Source organism: Taudactylus pleione, unplaced genomic scaffold (genome assembly GCF_031769625.1).
Source record: "Taudactylus pleione unplaced genomic scaffold, aTauple2 ptg000370l, whole genome shotgun sequence".
In the NCBI taxonomy this organism is placed as follows: Eukaryota; Metazoa; Chordata; class Amphibia; order Anura; family Myobatrachidae; genus Taudactylus; species Taudactylus pleione.
The window spans coordinates 6,080,223-6,101,065 of record NW_028284771.1 but is presented as its reverse complement, the minus strand read 5'-3'; the positions used below and the strand labels follow the sequence as shown (position 1 = coordinate 6,101,065).

The 20,843-nt window shown below is 45.1% G+C and overlaps 2 protein-coding genes across 5 annotated transcripts in view; one reads left to right on the top strand and one right to left on the bottom strand.

Moving 5' to 3' along the window:
* SKIC3 (SKI3 subunit of superkiller complex) overlaps positions 1 to 1,290 on the bottom strand; it is a 156,659-nt gene extending 155,369 nt beyond the window's left edge. Inside the window, exon 1 of the mRNA XM_088444673.1 lies at positions 1,071 to 1,290. The gene's annotated coding sequence lies outside the window, so the exon portion shown is untranslated. The remainder of the gene's footprint in view (positions 1 to 1,070) is intronic.
* ARSK (arylsulfatase family member K) overlaps positions 830 to 20,843 on the top strand; it is a 105,388-nt gene continuing 85,374 nt past the window's right edge. Inside the window, exons 1-3 of one of the 4 annotated variants that reach the window (XM_088444676.1) lie at positions 830 to 912; positions 10,589 to 10,671; positions 14,495 to 14,624. In XM_088444676.1, coding sequence (XP_088300802.1) covers positions 10,594 to 10,671; positions 14,495 to 14,624 — 208 coding nt within the window. In that variant the 5' untranslated portion in view covers positions 830 to 912; positions 10,589 to 10,593. Of the gene's footprint in view, positions 913 to 10,437; positions 10,672 to 14,494; positions 14,625 to 20,843 lie in introns of those variants that run through there. The other 3 variants (XM_088444677.1, XM_088444678.1, XM_088444675.1) reach the window with 3 other exon arrangements.

Genomic DNA, 20,843 nt, shown 5'->3' with positions numbered 1-20,843 from the left:
TTGTATACAGGCTTACATCAAATTGACCAGTGTAATCTAGCAAGCAGTTTTGTTGTTTCAGGCTGTTTTTCCTATGCAAATAAGACGCACATTTTGGGAGAGAAATAAGCACAGCGTTGTGAGGAGCTGATTGGCGCAGCTGAAGCCACAGGGTATGAGGACACATATTTATGTACCCTGTAAATATACAAAACAATTGTGTGATAGAGACCATACATAGAAACACACTCCACATTATGTGCAAATACAAAGATATGGGAGTTAATTAAATGAAGTGCGATTTGTCAAAATCGATAAATTTCTGTGATTATTGCGATGGGAATTAAAACAGCACCTTTGTTTTTTTTTTTTAAGTAAAACCAGGTGGTTTGGGTTGGAAAATATATAAATAAATAAAATGGAGCCGGAAAATGTTTGGGTCACCTCAGCCCGCCCTACAATACTTACCTGTGACAGCGCTGGGTACTCCTCTGTTGGTCTGTCCCCTTTCCACTGCAGCAATGAGGGCCATTAGCGGGGAGAGAGAACCACGTTCAAAATGTGCATGTCCATCTCAGCACAAGCCATTCTGCTTTATTATATAGGTGCCAATTCATATGCAAACAGGGTTCCTAACCGTTCAACCATGAATAAGGCCCTATACGTGCAAACGCATTTGTCACTTTTAAAAACCTAAAGCAAAACATATGTTCACTTATTTTCAATATTTGTTCTCATTACCAATGTAAGCCCAACATCTTATTACTAAGTGTCCCCGGTCACCTGATCACTGGGTGACAGCTGCCACAATAATAGTGTGTGTACCTAGCTGTCACTGGCACCAGTGCCCGGTCACCGTCCACCAGTGACAGACCATGTACAAAACACAGGCATATTCCATATTCTTGCCAGCGGATGGGAAAGTCATTTAAGGTAAATCCCTCGGGTCCCGCAAATGCATGAACGTAATGTGAGGAATGCAAATTGTGGCTGCCCTGCTTCATGCTGCTGACTACTGTCTCCATAGCAGCATGGACCTGTATATAGTATACACCCGTGTCAGAAGAACAGCCCGGCCCCCGGCCACTCACATCACACTGGCCGCTGCACACTCCTCTTATACTCCGCAGCTGCACCTCTGACTGTTTCTGCTACAGCAATGCCGGCTCCCGGCCTGGGGATACTGCTGATCATGTGACACCGTGACATCACCTCCACTACGGGCCGCCGACCGGGACAGTTACTGGTTGCGCGAATCTTTCGTGTCGGTGCTACTAGATTTGTGATTCCAGAATTTCCAGCTCTGATTTTGTTTATAATGTGACTCAATAAGTGACATCATCGTGTCTACTTTATAGGGGGGGCGATATACTGCGCGGTCTCTCTAACGTTGTGCGCATAGCCATAGACGTCACATACTTGCCATTTCTCCCTCATTGTCAGGGAGACTCCCTGAAATAGAAGCAATCTCCCTGAATAGTCTAGTAATCTCTTTGATTGTGCCTTACTCCCATTATGTAGCTGTTTTATATATATTAAAAAAACAGATATATACATTCAAATGGGATAATTAGTATCATTTCCCTGCTTTGGTTATAGGCAGTGTGATCCCTATGGCTTCATGTATTTTCTGAAAAGTATCAGTGTTTTTTTGTTCAACAAGTAGATCTTACTAAGGCTGGGTACACACCTAAATGACCGGCAATCGTGCCGATGTTCAGGGCGATTTGTCTTCACCCTGGACATCGCATGATTGCCGGTACACACTTGAAATATGTAATGATAGACATAACAATCACTGTTCCGGCTCGCATGCGATATCATATGATTGACTGTGCAGCACAGCCAATCGCACGATATCGCATGCGACCGCGGGTATGCGCAAGGTGGGCATACACACTGCACGATATGCCCCATTTGCCGTTCCGATTTGGCTAAATCGGGCCGATATCGTACAGGTGTGCATGCACCCTAACTGCTTTGGGGCTCATTTACATTTGGATGATAGTACATTTTCTGACGACCCCCAGATATAGAAATACTCACCCACTTTAACGCGCACTCGTAGGTGTTGCTTTCACAATCTCCCTGAAAAGCTTTTTCAAAAGTAGGCAAGTACTGTATGTGACATTATTGTGCTGTGAGTGTAACGGCCTGTCTGTACACACTAGCGACTTCCCGCACGCAGCAACAAGCTGCATACCACACTCCCATTTTTTAAATATTTCCTATTGGGGCATTTTGTACTCTGTAGGCGTGTGCGTAAAAAAGGAGGCGGGACTTCATGTAATTTGGGCGGGGCTATGATGAAATGGGGCGGAGCTTCATCACAACCCTGCTGGCGTCACTATAGGGGCGTGCCCAGCACTCCGAGATGCTGGTCAGCCCCCAGTATCTCCCAGTCCCTACACTAGTGACCCCTTCCATCCAGTACAGATTGCTCTGCTTCTGGACTTCCTTCTTAATTGATGATTACAGACACCTATGCTGGAACACCTGTCTCATCTATTAACTAGTTCAACACAGGTTCTGCAATCATTAATTAGGTGGGACGTCCAGGAGCAGAGCAATTTGTACTGGGTGGAAGGGATCATGTTGGAGTTTAGGCATCTATTCTACCTCTGCTACCTGTGCTCCCCCCAAGTTCCCTCCCACCACAGTACACTGCAGCCTACGGGTGGGACAGCGGGACAGTCCCAGAAAAACAGGACTGTCCTGCTGAATGCCAGACAGTTGCGAGGTATAAAGCTGCGATTACTGTGCGACACGTCCTCAGTGATGCAGTCAGAGGTCCTTTCTTCAGCTTTGATTTAGCAACAACCGTGAGGGAGAGGGAGGCTAGGTGACCGGCCGCAAAGCCTCTGTATATATAAATATAACCATACTTGCCTACTTTTGGAAACTAGTTTCAGAAAGATTCTATATGGTATGAGAGTTCGCACAGCACACCGCTGAGGGGACATGTCTAGCTCCACCTATGGGTGTGTTTATTGCCACTCAGGGGATGTCCTGCAGTGGCAGGTGGAAACTAAATTACTAAGTGCAACACGCCACCAGAGTGGGTTTGTGTATGGGTGGCATGCGCAGTCGCAAAATATAACTAATTTATGTGATCATTGACTAAACAATAATGAGTCCTCTAACAAAGTGTTTTTATAACCTCCACTGTTTGGGCACACAGAGGTCAGTGCCAGCCTACACACACACAGGGGTCAGTACCAGCCTACACACACACACGGGTCAGTACCAGCCTACACACACACACAGTAATCAGTACCAGTCTACACACACACACAGTGCCACTCTACACACACTGGGGTCAGTGCCACACGACACACACACACAAACGGGTCAGTGCCATCCTATACACGTGTGTGTGGAAGCAAGAGCAGTTTTATATATATAATTATATATATATATATATTGATAGATATCGCAGAGCCTCTGGTTAGGGATGGCAACCGACCATCGATGGTTTGCAAACAATCGATGGTCTAACTGAAAACAAGTGGTTTGCCATTGCTGGTGGGCTTCACCATCGATGGCAACCCTCAATCGATGTTTAGGAAACATCGGCAGTTGTGGTCTACACAGATCTCCTCGACCAATCGCTAAACAATTGATGGCTTCTAACGATGATTTAACCATCGATGGTACAGCTGTCAATGGCCATCACTACAGTATAATATAAAAATTGCTATTTTTATGGTGTACTGTGTTTTAAAAAAATATTTTTTTTAATAAAATAGTGATGGATAAGTTTAAAATTATGTTCTTGACCCAATTCAATTATAAAAGAAACCGACAATTTTGGGGCGGTTTTTGGAAAAAGAATTCGTCAGTTAAGTGGTTAACACCAGAGTCAGATTCTCCACTTTAACTTGCGTGCGCTCTGCATCACTCCGATGCCTCTGAACATCTTCTTTCAATTCCTCCACTTCCTGCTGAAGTACCATACACTTTTGCTGCAATTCAACAACATCTTGCTCTAATACGTCATTCTTTGCTAGGAGCACATCATTCTCATACTTTGTAATACATTTGAAAAGTTTAGCTTCCTCAAGGCGTTCAGACATAGCTGACAATTTGAGGTCTGTCTCTAAGAACTTCACATTTTTTTTATTTCTTCCTGCTCAAATGCCATTTTCAAGGAGGACAATTCACTCCGTAATTTATTTTCAGCTTGTTCATGAACATTTCTCTCATCAGCCAATTGTTCCATTTAAGCTGGGTACACACGTAAAGATTTTCTGTCCAACTATCCAACTAGTTGATTGGTTGGAATGAAAATCTGGTAATGTATGGGAGTAACTGATGATCAGCAATTTGCTCCTACATGCCAGAAAACATGAAAATGGACTTTCAGACAAATTTATTAAATGTTATATCTATACAATTTGTTCAAACAACAGTTTTTGTCCATTTTCCGGCATTTGGGAGCAAATTGCTGATTGCCATTTGCTTTATTTATTTATTACCAGTTATTTATATTGCGCAGCGCTTTACAGAGAATATTTGACCATTCACATCAGTCCCTGCCCCAGTGGAGCTTATGCTCTATGATCCCTACCACATGTACACACACACTAGGGTTAATTTGCGTTGGGAGCCAATATATTTTTGGAGTGTGGGAGGAAACCGGAGTACCTGGAGGAAACCCACGCAAGCACAGGGATAATATATAATCTCCGCACAGTTAGGGCCATGGTGGGAATTGAAACCACAACCTCTGTGCTGTGAGGCAGTAATGCTAACCACTACACCGTCTGTGCTTTCATACCTTACCAGATTTTCATTCCAACCAATCAACTAGTTGGATGGTTGGACAGAAAATCTTTACTTGTGTACCCAGCTTAAGTCATCAATCTTCCCAGCATAATATGAATTACTTTAATTCAAAACTTTACGCATACTATTAGATTCTTCCAGGCCGATATAGTCCTCTCTGGACTGACTTTGCACCGTACACTGACCACTTTCTTTTTGCGCCTTGAGCTTTGCCCACTGTTGGCTTCTTGCTGAGCTGCAAGGCCTTCACCATGTCATCCATGTTGTCTCAAGGGTTAAGAGTGAAGCAGAAATTGACTTGCCTAATAATCATTGGATGACACCTTCATGGTGAACACGGGACAATAGTCTTCCAGTAGTTCCACAAGTGCCAAAGGGCAGGCATGCTGGCACCTGTAGTTCCACTGTAAAATACAATAGTTTTCTTTAATTTTACACTTTATTACACCCGTACCCACAGCCCAGGGGTGCGGGGAAGAGCCCTGGGCTTCAGACCAAGCCTGGGGTTTCAGGAGAGGGGGAGCCCTTTTTTCGGGGTCCCCACCACCGCTGAGATCCCTGGCTTGGCCTGACAGGCTTGGGGTTAGAATGCTTTGGCCCTGGAGACCCGGTAATAGGGTCTCCGGGTGTGGCATTACACCCCGGTAGGTTTGGTCTGGTGCTGGTTTTAAATATAGAGGGACCCCTACGCAATATTTCCCCAACTATATTTAAAACCAAGACTGGCCCTGCAACCTGGTGCTGGTACCTAAATTACGGTGGAACCCTACTCTTTTTGTTGTGACAAGTCCGGGGCTGGTTAGGCTTTTGGGGGGGGCCCTACATCATTTAAAAAAAAAAAAAATGAATCCTAATTAAACTATTTACAGGCAGAAACATACACAAATCACAATGATTTGTGTATGTTTCAGGCTAACTTGCACCTCAGGAGTTGGAGAGTTTGAAAAGTGATTTTGGCAGAGAGTTTGCTGTCATCTCACCCGAGCTTGTCATCATGATTCTTGATAAATTTGAGAGATATATATTTTAAGTGAAAAGTACTTCCGATTTGCCCAATGGTGAGTTGATTCAAGTTAGCTATCTCCCCCGAGTTTTATGAGTGAGCAGAGACTTTACTTTTAGTAAATTTGCGAGATGAAAATCAACCCTTAAATCACCCGAGATTGACATCTCGATCAATCTCGATTCTTAGTAAATTTACCCCTTAGTGTAGATGGGCTGTCACCAATAAACCAGAACCCAATGCGTTTTGTCCGTTAGGACTTCTTCAGGGGTAAATATCTTAAAATAAAAATTATAATATACAATTTCACATAGGCGTTCACAATACTATGATATCATAGTATATAGAGTATACTTGCCCAGTCACCTGGAACAGCCGGGAGACTCCCAAAAATCGTGGAAAATTGGGCACTTTCCCACTCACCCCCACCACAGCCATCCACTTGAGGGCAGTCCTGAGGGGCTCCATGACGTGTCATTATGGCCCTATCCCTGCTTCACAATGCTGGTGACGTGATCGGCCCAATGCCGCATAACATCCCATCCACGCTTCTATGCCGCGCCCTGCTCCCCGCTATGCTGACCTGGCAGACAGAATGTCAGCAACCATTTTATATATATATATATATATATGTATGAAGCGATGACATACATTGACATACAGCAGGAGTCTCCACCGTGATATATACAGTATATATATATATATATATATATATATGTGTGTGTGTGAGACCACTGCTAAACCACTCTGGTGTGCACCACACTCTGATATATGTACGTCTTGGTGTGCGTTGTGATGCATTAGGCCGGGTGCGTTCAAACACCCATGGCATATCAGAGTGCGACCGCACACCAGAGTGGTTTAGCTGTATTATTAAATGGTGTGGCAATGATTTGCTGCTTTTCTATGAGCAGTGTGTCTGTGAGAGATGTTATTGTTTACACTTGTGGAGTGATACAGCTGTGGCTTTGTGATATGGGTCAGATAACAGTAGGAAGTAGATCAGGCCTGAGGTGTGCCATCGTTAGGAAATAATGCACGGTCATGTGATCTAGTGTGTCCAGTCATGTTGGTTTTTGTATGCAACAAAGTGTCTGTAGTACTTGTAGCAGACTATAGATGGTGTAGGCACAATGATCACTGTGTACCACCAGGAACAGATAATAGACACAGATGTGGGTAGGATACCAGTTGATATAGGTGTAAATGCAGGGCAGTCCTGTTGACGGAATGTGGACTGAAGCAGAGAATACTGACAATGCAGGCAGGTGGAGACTAGTACAATTCAGAACATACTGTGAGTACAGGATACTGATACAGAGTTAATAACGGAGTGCACTTGTGAATGCTGGATGCTGATGGTGGTCAGCTGTAGAGTGTACCAGAATGCAGGGCAGTGGAGAATGAAGCACTAGCAGAATCCACTTGATAATTGCAGGTAACTGAATAGGAACTGAATACACTTTGTAAACACACATGAACAAATCCAAGACGGTGGCACTCATTCTCTGGCGCCACAGGCACCAGCAGGAGGCATCCTCCACGTCCACATGGAAATATATATATATATCTCAGAGCATTTACACACAAAAAGAATGTATTAATAATCTAGAGGTGTATGATAATTTACACATGAGATATAATTGTATTTGAATGTCTGTGCCTGATTCGGCGCTGCCAAGCCCCTGGTATCAAGACCCAGGGTCCTGCAGTATCAAAACCCAGGGATAGTTCGTAGGTACTAACATATATATGTAGTATTCACAATTTGTACATGAGGCATCGGACACACAGCAGGACACCAATGTGCGTTTTGCTGTGGCTTCTACAAGGTCAGGCACAGACGCGCATATACAATTATGCCTGATCTCAGGAACGACAGGCGCGACTGGGAGGAGCAGGGACGGCGATGACACAACAACGTCGGGCACGGTAACAAGAGGCAAGATCCCAGATGACTCCTTTGAAAAAAAATAATACATTTATAAATTAGCTGTACAAATAATGATATCTTATACCTGGTATAAGACTTATAAAATGTATACTAGAACTGTAACATTGTTAATATCAGGTTGAGTATGAAATCCCGGCAGTCAGGATGCCTGCTGTCAAAATACTGACAGTGGCATCACGATGCTGGGAATCCCGACGGGTCAGGAAAGTATGTTAACCCTCTCTCCTTCTCCCCCTAACCCTTTCTTCTTGCACCCTAATCTTAACCCTCACCACCCGCACCCTAAACCTAACCCTCCCCCCTTAGTGCCTAACCCTAACCACCACCCCAAAGCCTAACACCCCCGTGGTGCCTCACGCTAACCCTCCCCCCCTGTGGCTAACAGCAAAGGGCACCCCGGCTTACCTTCGATTGGGATGCCGTTTGTCGGGATTCCGGCGATGGTCTGTGGGCTGGCGTTAGGATATAGCCGCCTATGTTAAATCCCTGGTCGGCATTCCTTTCGCCGGGATTTCAACAGACAGCGCCCCGGCCGTCGGTATTTTAACTACCTCCCAAATGTACATGGTTTGCAATTACCAGTTCAACAATTAAAATGTCGACATTAAGAACGGGGACAGTGTGAGGTCGAACCCTAATGCCGTCCTAGCACCATAAGAAACTGGTCGGGTGTCCTGTGCCTGCCCTGCCCCCTGAGTGCATGATGTCACACAGAAAAGGGCGGGGCTGCCAGCACCAGAAAGTGCAGCACTGCCTGGAACATTCTGAGAATGCTCTAAGCAGCTGCACGGACTGTATGATGTCTGCCTGGAGCGCCCAAAAGAATGCTCCAGGCAGCACTGCAGTAGGGATACTGGCTGCAGGGTGCCGTTCCGGGCACCCTGCTAGTCAGGAAAAAGGGCAGTGGGGTAGCAACAGTTACACTTTCAGGGCCCATCACCCTGTATGACTGCACATTAATATTGTCTGCTTTACAACTTCAAACAAAATGCTTTACAGTTATGTTAGAAGACTTACACTGTCCCCTGAGTGTCAACATTTTGATAGTCGAACACTCTTACCAAGCCAGTTATCATACTCTCAGCTTCTGGAAGTGAGTTAGGGGCCTATTCAAGATGTTAATTATCGAGGTCCGAACGGACCCCAATAATTAACACCCTGACTCGCCGTAGACGCCGGAGAAATTCATCATTGCTCCGGCGCTGAGACAGCTGATTCGAAAATCAGCTGCCCCAGCGAGCGGCTTCGTGAATATTTTCACTGCTCCCGAGAGCAGTGCGTATGCGTGATCTACAGGTCACGCATGCGCACAAGAGCCCCGACGTCCGGCGGAAGGAGCCGGACAGGGGCGTAGGGATCAGAAAGGATCCCTCTTCGCGACCCGGGACTCCTTCCCATAGGGAAGTAGCGGTAGCAAACGCCATCTGAAGATGGCGAATGCAACCGCAATCAAGCTTCGAAAAAAGAATATTTTCGGAGCTTGATGAATCCTGTCCCCATGCTGGTGCATGGGGACAGCGGGCCATTCTGCAAGAGGAAGGTAAGCAGGCAATATCTGTGAACATTTTCACCTGCAATTGTAGATATTAAGTTATCGGGCCATTCATCAAGAAGGTAAAGCTTACCTTTCTCTCGCAGAATGGCCTGCTGTCCCCATTCACTAGTATGGGGGCATAATTCATCTTTGGACAGGTGTCTGATACCGTTGAAATAGAGACAATATAACAATGGCCCAAGAGATATACTTCTAAAAGAAGTACCTTTGCATAGGAAACTGGTGCTTGTACTGGTATTGTAGGCAAGTGCTTGGACGTACTGTTGTGCCAAGGAGTAGCACCTGTAACTGTACACTGGAAAGGGGTACTTGACGCAATGTTGCGACAAGAGGTGGTACTTGTATCGCACACAGGCAAGATGTTCGGACGCACTGTTGCACAAGGAGTTGGCACTTGTATCGCACACAGGCAAGATGTTTGGACGCAATGTTGCACAAGGAGTTGGTACTTGTATCGCACACAGGCAAGATGTTCGGACGCACTGTTGCATAAGGAGCTGGCACTTGTATCGCACACAGGCAAGATGTTCAGATGCACTGTTGCACAAGGAGTTGGCACGTAGGGAACCTAGAACGAGGTAACAGCAAGTATACACAAGGGAGCGACAACGTTGCACAGGCAACTTCCTTCTGTCCGGAGATTGGCTTTATACCCTAAGGTAGCAGATCATTGGTGGACAGCATCAGCTGACAACCACCATGCTACCATTGGGTAAAGGGTAGTCAGGTGATGTGAACTATCATGGCTGCGTCCATGACAACAACCGCAGCAACCAAGGCACAGCGCAGCTCATCGGTGTCCACATGGCTCTAAGTATAATGCTCAGCGCGTCACCTGACGTCTGACCTCCCGAGGGATCAGGGGAAGCCAGCGCTGTGGTGAATAATGGCCGATCCTAGGCCACAACCTGACACTGTTCTCTTTTGTTATGTTGCAGTAATTGTATAATTCTTGCATAGTGAATAATGCAAACATTCCTAATTTCCCGATACGTTTTCCACTTCTCAGGTCTTCTATAATATATATAAAACTAGGTGTAACTTCATATGAACACAGTTGTACTATATTCAGCTGATTTGGCAGGAAGTGGAAACATGTAAAATCACTTCCCTTCTAGTTCTGCATAGTCTAAAGCATAAACAACCTTTAGAGCCGTGCTCTCGCTCTGCCTCTTGGGGAAAGTTTGTGTGGTTTCCATTTACAGGATAATCATTACTAGTTTGTTCTTTTCTGGAATGTGAATGGAGATGGCTTTGGTGGTGTTAGGATTTTCTGCTCTGCTATTAATTCTAACAATCCTGCCAGCAGTTTACATGAAACCGATGCCTCCCCTCCGGAGCAGAAGTAGCAACGTCAGTTATAATGTGGTAATGGTGATGAGCGATGCATTTGTAAGTATCTGTCACTGTGTAACCTATGTCATGTGCTCTTGTCTCTATCTTTGTATTTCACTTTTTAAACTAGGAGTTCTCAGTCCTTATAAAGTCGAAACTAAATGTATATTGGCTTAATGACTTGTTGCTCCCTTTACCATTAATCAATGTGTGCTTCTTTACACTAATACTTCTTTAGCACATGGTACAAAATAATATAGTGGTTTGCTTTAGTGTAATTTGTAATAGAAATAATACATTTTAAAATGTGCATTTTAAAATAATATATTAATAAAAGTATGTTTCTGTTGTGAGGTGAGGATGTGGCTTGTGGACATGAAACTCGTCTAAATATGTTTGATATTTGGGAAAAACACAAAGAGGAAATTCTGTATTGAAAACTCAATTTTCTGTAGCCTTTTGCTGAGGCTCTTTTTTCATAGAGCCATCTATAACACGCTGCCCATAGGAGCGAAACAGCCGTTACTGACCGCTACAAAATTCATACCTCCCAACTGTTCCGCTTTTGGCAGGACAGTCCTGTGATCAGGACACTCATTCCAGTCTGTGAAATGTTGGGAGGTGTTGCAATTCTGCATGCTTTGGAGGCAGGTGTCGTCTCAGCAAACATAGTGGCTTGGAGCCCAGGCTCCAGTGTTAAGCGGTATACAGGATTCAAAAGTAAAACATATATGGATAGATTCCAAAGGCGCAATCAAGTAGCAGCCACACCTGGTATAGGAGAACCACCAATTCACCACAGGACATATATTACAATACAAATATACCAAGCTGTCGGCGCTCCGCTCTGTTTCACAAACACTAGATTCCCCTGTTATGAGTAATGAAAGTTCAGAATGGTCTAGTCTTTGAAAATGAAGTCTCCGTACATAAACTCCAGAAACCGTCCATATGAAAATAATTAAAAAATACAGGGTATTGGTATTGACCTACTCTCAATACAATTAGTGTAGCACCCTTCAGTGTATTCTCAAAAACTCTAGAAGAAGTGATACATAAATATATTCCTTCACCTTTGCAGAAGTAGATAGATGAAAGATTTAAATATAGCTCACATGTATGCTTACATGTAACCAGTAGGGTGAAATCCCATAAGGGTATCTTTATGGCCGTTTTGACAATCTAGCACGAAAGGTTTCCCAGAAGGTAGGTGCTCACATGTATGGTTATGTAGAAGAAGCTCAGATGAAGCTCATAGAGGTTTCTTTTAGTTTTCACCACTCACATCCTTATTGTGATTCCCCATAGGACAGTGGTTCCCAAACTTTTTTGAATCACGGCACCCTGGAGTAGCAGCATTATTATCTCGCCACCCCTAGGCCAAAAGTTTGCTATCGAGAAATTCCGAAAAAAAATTGTAAAGTAGTAAAGTGAAGTAAATTGTGCTTACCTGTCATCTTTAGGTTCAGTTATGGGGTGGTGGACAGGTTTGTGCTTCTTTTTGTTCACATATTTACATTACATTGACCATAAATAATTGATTTGGTGCTGGACAACCAACCTGAGGCACCCCTGCCAGTGTCCTGAGCCACGGCGCACAGTTTGGGAACCACTGCCATAGGAGATGAATTACATATTTTAAAAGTGCTCACATGTAGCTTACTTGGAAGTACATACTCAATCCCTGCGCATAAAGATTTATTTTTCCAATATTCAATGTACCGCACACATTACATCAGCTCCATATGTAAAGAAGCATATAAATGCTCCATGGTGCGTTATAAGAGCACATCAAAATAAGTTGAATAGGGTTAAAACTTGCTCCTTCACCCAAAAAATGCAAGCACCTGAGTATGTGGGATAGCTTTAATCATATTATTACTAATCACTGTAATCAAATAGTATCATATTTGCCTGCTCTCCCAGAATGTCCGTTAGACTTCCGAATCTCGGGTGGCACTTCCAGACTCTGGGAAGAGCAGACAAGTCTCCTGGGATCCATTACTGGTACCTGCCAACATGACTGAAGCTGTTCCTGGCGGTTTGATGACGTGATTTGCACTGGATTCTGTTATTGTGGCCCCACCCCCTGATTTACCAAGCCGGGTAGCGACCATTTATATAGCCAGGGTGGAGCCACAATGATGTGACAGTAGTACCACACCCGCCTTTCTGCCACCTCCCCTTGACCCTCCCGAAAACCTCTCTCGAGAAGTCAGCAAGTATGACTTATGTAGAGATGTGACTTGAATGTGTTAGTCCACTGTACAAATAAGGAAATGTGACTTTAGCATTTACTACTATATAATAATGTCCTGTACACCAGAGAGAATAGTGTATTCATAAATGGGAAAGGTGCATTTTCCATTTAAATTGCGATTAAATACAAATTAAATTATATACAAATATCTGTTGTTTTCCTCTTGAAAATCAAATGGGAGCCTTCTTTACAGCAGTCTTCCAATTCAGTAATGCAAATAGATGGCTCTTACTTGATGTGATTTATATAATGATTTAAGTGCCTCATACTAAAGGGGTCAATATGCAAAGAGACAACTTGAAGATTTATTGATAATTCATATGGGTATACAGTTTTTCTTGTATGCATGTGTAGAATGAAAATGCTTATTTTGCACACAAAAAAACAGACATATGTCCATCTCTAAATGAGGCACTATATGTATGCCAACCAGTGACAGCTCCAGAGGTGGGGCTGCAGAACAGTCCAAAATTCAAATAGGGGAGCCACACCAACTGCCAGTGAGTCCCGGCTGGCGATGTTTGTCAACGTTTGAACGGACAGTTTGTGCAGCCCCACCTCTGGAGCCGCGCACTGATTTCCATCTGATTACTGCAGTATTGCAAATGTTATATATGTTACTAAATTGTAGGCAACAGTACTCAGGCCTGTAGAGAGCCGTTGCGGGCCCCAATACTCTCGGGGGGAGTGGCCACGCCCCCTTAGAAAAATGCTGGGAGCCCCTCAGCCTGGGGCAAACACAGGGGGGGGGGGGGGGTGCGATCAGTGTGATTGCTCCCCACCTCACAGACAGAGGAGACTGCTGCTGCTGAGCTGTAAGGACCTAGGGGTAAATTTACAAGGGTGAGGGTTTTTAGAAGTGGAAATGTTGACCATAGCAACCAATCAGATTCTAGCAATTATCTTATAAAAGCTGCTAGATAAATGTTTAGTAGAATCTGATTGGTTGCTATGGGCAACATATCCACTTCTGAAAACTCTCACTTTAGTAAATGTACCCCCTAGGCTGCTGACAGGTAAGAGGGAGGCGAGGGGCGGCGAACTTGGGCCCCCTGCCAGGCCCCTCTATCAAACTTGGGCCTGGGTAATTATTAAACCCCCCCTTCAGCGCCGCTGACAGTACTATTAATCGCTACAGACAAGGCTAGAGCTCCAGTATAGTAATTTCTAATTAGTTTCCTTTTAATACCCCTTTTTACATGATAATGAACGATTAAATAAATAGCCATTAATAACACAATTCTTTTAAATAGTAAGACCATCACTAATCTCAAAGGGAGTGCAAGTTAGAACCTAAGCTAGTGATGAATAATTTTATTTCTATTCAAGTAATAAGACAGTCCTATTATTCCGTCTCAAGCTTGTCTGAAATTACAATGAATCATGAGCTGAGCCTTTGATTTTATTTAATGTGGATTGTTCAGGATTGAGCTCAGAGCGCTGCCTAGTCTATGACTGATACCTTGTCATTCCACTCTAGTTTATTTTTTCCATCTATGAAATGGGCCACCTTAATCATGTGATTCCTCATAAGGCAACATATTATGATCCTCCTTATATAACCACTGGATTAAACTGACTAACACTTTAACACCTTGACTCATGTATGTTTTATTGCAGGATGGACGACTGACCTTTGGTGCAGAAAATCATCTTGTGTCTCTTCCTAATTTAAACTTCATGAAACGCCATGGGGCTGTGTTTCTGAATGCGTATACAAACTCCCCTATATGTTGTCCTTCCCGTGCAGGTACAACTTTCAAACACAACATATTTTTTTATTATGTAAAGGATTGGGTGAGCGTTTCTATGGATTATAGGCCTGATTCACTAACGATCGCAACTGCGATTACGCATGCAATGGGCCGATTGTTGCATTCTGTGCATGTGTATGCATCACAGTGCGCAAAGACTCCACTGCGATTTGGACTGGGATCACAGTGACTACGCAGACCCATTGCAGAGTGAATGACAGGACGTAACGTTTGGGGTGGTGACAGGAGAGTGATTGGTGAAACGCAGGCATGCCAGTGAGTGTGAACACTGTTACAGGGGCATGCATAAATTAGTCACTGCAATGCCATGCACAGCTTGGCCTTTCACTGCGTGTGCTGAGGTTAGCAATTTCTGACCTAATTGTGCGTGAGGTTCCAATGTTACTCGATGTTACCGGTTTTGCAGACTTGCTAAGTGTTACGGATGTGTGTGTAAGTTAAAGTTTGCGTCCTTATGTTAGGCTGAGACGGCATTGCAATTGCAATCATTAGCATATTTTCGCAGTGAGACTGTGGGTCTCATTCAGACCCGCTCGCGAGCGGGTCGATGTTACCCAAATGCGCATGCGCACGATGGAGGGAGCTCCGTCGTGCGCATGCGTGAGACCTGGATAGCGACAGCCAAGCTGTCGCTCCGGGTCTCGCACCAAAGGGGGCCTGCTGTCGATGGTGAGTGACAGCATGCCCCCTTTGGTGGGCGTGTTGGGGGCGTGGTTGCCAGACGGAGGCGTTCCCATGGGAACGCCTACCATCTTGGTCCGGCCCCACTGACATCACTACTGATGTCAGTGGGAGTGATTTTGGCTCTGATAGAGCCAAAATCACTCCAGGGCTTGCAGCAGCGAGACCCTACCGCAGGGTCTCGTCGCAAGCCCGATGGTCGCGATGGTCTTGACCATCGCGACCATCATCATGGACGCTCGCATAAGCTGTGGGTGGTCACCCACAGCTATGCGAGCGGCCAGAAGGCCGCTCCAAATTTTAAATAGGACGGCCCTGATTCAGAGCGAGCGCTCTGGTCAGAGCGTCCAGGTCTGAATCAGGGCCTGCGTGCGATTACAGAGCTGCGATCGCAATAGCGATCCTTACTGAATCAGGCCCTATGTTTGAACCCTGCACCATGCTGTTTTGCATAGGGTTGAGTGCTGCCTCATACCCCATGTACACACACATATATATATATATATATATATATATATATATGTGTGTAAGCTCTCACGAGCAGGGACCTCTTCCCTCATGTGCTTACCTTTACATTTTCTTCGACACTTTACTCCCCATAAGGGCACCTAACACGTGACTGCTAACTCCCTGCTGCTTATTGTGAGTGTTTAATCACTATTGCAGCAATGTATATAAATAGTGTCCTTGTCCTGCACTGTAATGTACTGTAAGTTACTTGTTTCTTGTTCACTTGTTAGTTCTATGTACTATGTAAGGCGCTGCAGAACACTTGTGGTGCCATATAAATAAAGGATAATAATAATAATAATAATATATTAATAAATATATAGAAATCACAGGGGCTCTGCACTCACCATAATAACTAATAATAATAATGCTTGCAGCCCCCGTCACGGGACCCCACTTTACTGCAAGTCCCTACTCTATTGCTCAGAATTATAACATGGACATAGCCATCACATTAGTGTTAAACTCAGGGTATGCTCCAAAGGTTTTACCCTGAGTTTAACACTAATGTGATGGCTATGTCCATGTTATAATTCTGAGCAATAGAGTAGGGACTTGCAGTAAAGTGGGATCCCGTGACGGGGGCTGCAAGCTTAAATGCATTGATCAATTCATGAACCAAAACCCCACTGTTTATTATGTTTATTATTATTATTATTATTATTATTGTTTGTTATTATGGTGAGTGCAGAGCCCCTGTGATTTCTATTTAAACAATGTGGTCACATACCATGTTGCACCCCAAAACTAGGAATGGTGAGTGCCGTGGATTAGTTATTTTTGTTTAATAAATATATATATATATTAGGGGTGAGCGGGTTCGGATTTCTGAAATCCGAACCCCCCCGAGCCCCCCCGATCCGAGTCCGATCCGAGTCAGGCTCGACTTTTCCCGCCTGACTCGGATCTGACATCGAGGCAAAACGTCATCATCCCGCCTTCCGAGTCTCGCGGGTTTTGGATCCTATATAAGGTACCCGCGTCGGCGCCATTTTCTCACTCGGCTGTGGACAGTGAAGAGGGAGGGTGGGAGTTAGTGCTGTGTAGTGTAGTGTAGTGTAGTGCTGCTGTTGTCCACTACTTCAAAGTCCATAGGGGCTGGCTGTGTTGTGCTGTGCTGCTGTTGTTAATAGGGGCTGTGTCCACTACTTCAAAGTCCATAGGGGCTGGCTGGACTGTGTTGTGCAGTCAGTTCTCCATAGGGGCTGTGTCCACTCCAAAGTCCTGTGCAGTGTCCCAGTCCTAAAGGGGTGCTGTAGTGTTGTCCAGGGGGTGCTCTGTCCATCAGGGGTGCTCCCCCCAAGTGCTAAAAAAATAATATATTTTCTGTGTTTGTGAATTGTGTGCGCAGTAGCCGCACGTGCATCAACAAAGTAGTGCCAAGCGTGCGCCTGTGTCATAAGTAAAGGGCCGGCTGGCTTGACCGTTAAGGGTGCTGTAACCCCCGAAAGTACACTCCAGTCCAAACCAAAAAAAAATTATTTTCTGTGTTTGTGAATTGTGTGCGCAGTAGCCGCACGTGCATCAACAAAGTAGTGCCAAGCGTGCGCCTGTGTCATAAGTAAAGGGCCGGCTGGCTTGATCGTTAAGGGTGCTGTAACCCCCGAAAGTACACTCCAGTCCAAACCCAAAAAAAAATTATTTTCTGTGTTTGTGAATTGTGTGCGCAGTAGCCGCACGTGCATCAACAAAGTAGTGCCAAGCGTGCGCCTGTGTCATAAGTAAAGGGCCGGCTGGCTTGACCGTTAAGGGTGCTGTAACCCCCGAAAGTACACTCCAGTCCAAACCAAAAAAAAATTATTTTCTGTGTTTGTGAATTGTGTGCGCAGTAGCAGCACGTGCATCAACAAAGTAGTGCCAAGCGTGCGCCTGTGTCATAAGTAAAGGGCCGGCTGGCTTGACCGTTAAGGGTGCTGTAACCCCCGAAAGTACACTCCAGTCCAAACCTAAAAAAAATTTATTTTCTGTGTTTGTGAATTGTGTGCGCAGTAGCCGCACGTGCATCAACAAAGTAGTGCCAAGCGTGCGCCTGTGTCATAAGTAAAGGGCCAGCTGGCTTGACCGTTAAAGGGTGCTGTAACCCCCGAAAGTACACTCCAGTCCAAACCAAAAAAAAATTATTTTCTGTGTTTGTGAATTGTGTGCGCAGTAGCCGCACGTGCATCAACAAAGTAGTGCCAAGCGTGCGCCTGTGTCATAAGTAAAGGGCCGGCTGGCTTGACCGTTAAGGGTGCTGTAACCCCTGAAAGTACACTCCAGTCCAAACCTAAAAAAAAATTATTTTCTGTGTTTGTGAATTGTGTGCGCAGTAGCCGCACGTGCATCAACAAAGTAGTGCCAAGCGTGCGCCTGTGTCATAAGTAAAGGGCCGGCTGGCTTGACCGTTAAGGGTGCTGTAACCCCCGAAAGTACACTCCAGTCCAAACCAAAAAAAAAATTATTTTCTGTGTTTGTGAATTGTGTGCGCAGTAGCCGCACGTGCATCAACAAAGTAGTGCCAAGCGTGCGCCTGTGTCATAAGTAAAGGGCCGGCTGGCTTGACCGTTAAGGGTGCTGTAACCCCCGAAAGTACACTCCAGTCCAAACCAAAAAAAAAATTATTTTCTGTGTTTGTGAATTGTGTGCGCAGTAGCCGCACGTGCATCAACAAAGTAGTGCCAAACGTGCGCCTGTGTCATAAGTAAAGGGCCGGCTGGCTTGACCGTTAAGGGTGCTGTAACCCCCGAAAGTACACTCCAGTCCAAACCAAAAAAAAAATTATTTTCTGTGTTTGTGAATTGTGTGCGCAGTAGCCGCACGTGCATCAACAAAGTAGTGCCAAACGTGCGCCTGTGTCATAAGTAAAGGGCCGGCTGGCTTGACCGTTAAGGGTGCTGTAACCCCCGAAAGTACACTCCAGTCCAAACCTAAAAAAAAATTATTTTCTGTGTTTGTGAATTGTGTGCGCAGTAGCCGCACGTGCATCAACAAAGTAGTGCCAAGCGTGCGCCTGTGTCATAAGTAAAGGGCCGGCTGGCTTGACCGTTAAGGGTGCTGTAACCCCCGAAAGTACACTCCAGTCCAAACCAAAAAAAAAATTATTTTCTGTGTTTGTGAATTGTGTGCGCAGTAGCCGCACGTGCATCAACAAAGTAGTGCCAAGCGTGCGCCTGTGTCATAAGTAAAGGGCCGGCTGGCTTGACCGTTAAAGGGTGCTGTAACCCCTGAAAGTACACTCCAGTCCAAACCAAAAAAAAATTATTTTCTGTGTTTGTGAATTGTGTGCGCAGTAGCCGCACGTGCATCAACAAAGTAGTGCCAAGCGTGCGCCTGTGTCATAAGTAAAGGGCCGGCTGGCTTGACCGTTAAGGGTGCTGTAACCCCCGAAAGTACACTCCAGTCCAAACCTAAAAAAAAATTATTTTCTGTGTTTGTGAATTGTGTGCGCAGTAGCCGCACGTGCATCAACAAAGTAGTGCCAAGCGTGCGCCTGTGTCATAAGTAAAGGGCCGGCTGGCTTGACCGTTAAAGGGTGCTGTAACCCCCGAAAGTACACTCCAGTCCAAACCAAAAAAAAATTATTTTCTGTGTTTGTGAATTGTGTGCGCAGTAGCCGCACGTGCATCAACAAAGTAGTGCCAAGCGTGCGCCTGTGTCATAAGTAAAGGGCCGGCTGGCTTGACCGTTAAAGGGTGCTGTAACCCCCGAAAGTACACTCCAGTCCAAACCAAAAAAAAATTATTTTCTGTGTTTGTGAATTGTGTGCGCAGTAGCCGCACGTGCATCAACAAAGTAGTGCCAAGCGTGCGCCTGTGTCATAAGTAAAGGGCCGGCTGGCTTGACCGTTAAAGGGTGCTGTAACCCCCAAAGTACACTCCAGTCCAAACCAAAAAAAAATTATTTTCTGTGTTTGTGAATTGTGTGCGCAGTAGCCGCACGTGCATCAACAAAGTAGTGCCAAGAGTGCGCCTGTGTCATAAGTAAAGGGCCGGCTGGCTTGACCGTTAAAGGGTGCTGTAACCCCCAAAGTACACTCCAGTCCAAACCAAAAAAAAATTATTTTCTGTGTTTGTGAATTGTGTGCGCAGTAGCCGCACGTGCATCAACAAAGTAGTGCCAAGAGTGCGCCTGTGTCATAAGTAAAGGGCCGGCTGGCTTGACCGTTAAAGGGTGCTGTAACCCACAAAGTACACTCCAGTCCAAACCAAAAAAAAAATTATTTTCTGTGTTTAGCCGCACGTATATATCAAATCGATATAACATAAATGGAGGACCAAACTTTCTCCGATAAAAATAAAATAGAGAAAGATCAAGAACCACTTCCTCCTAGTGCTGAAGCTGCTGCCACTAGTCATGACATAGACGATAACATGCCATCAACGTCGTCTGCCAAGGCCGATGCCCAATGTCATAGTAGAGGGCACATACAATCCCAAATGGCAAAGTTCAGGAAAATGACCTTGAAAAAGACATTTAAATCAGCTGAAGAGAAACGTAAACTTGCCAATATGCCATTTACGACACGGAGTGGCAAGGAACGGCTAAGGTCGATCCCTAGTATGTTCATGACTAGTGGTTCAGCTTCACATGACGATGGAAGCACTCCTCCCACTAAAAAAATCAAAAGAGTTAAGCTGGCAAAAGCACAGCGAAGAACTGTGCTTTCTAAGAAGATATCACAAATCCCCAAGGAGAGTCCAAGTGTGGTGGTGGTTGCGATGCCTGACCTTCCCAGCACTGGACGGGAAGAGGTGGCTCTTTCCACCATTTGCACGCCCCCTGCAAGTGCTGAAAGGAGCACCCACAGTCCACTTGCTGATATGCAAATTGAAGATGTCACTGTTGAAGTACAACAGGATGAGGATACTGGTGTAGCTGGCGCTGAGGAGGAAGTTGGCGAGGAGGATTCTGATGGTGATGTGGTTTGTTTAAATCAGGCTCCGGGGGAGACAGTTGTTGTCCGTGGGATGAAAAAGCCCATCACGGTCATGCCTGGGCAGAAGACCAAACATTCCACCTCTTTG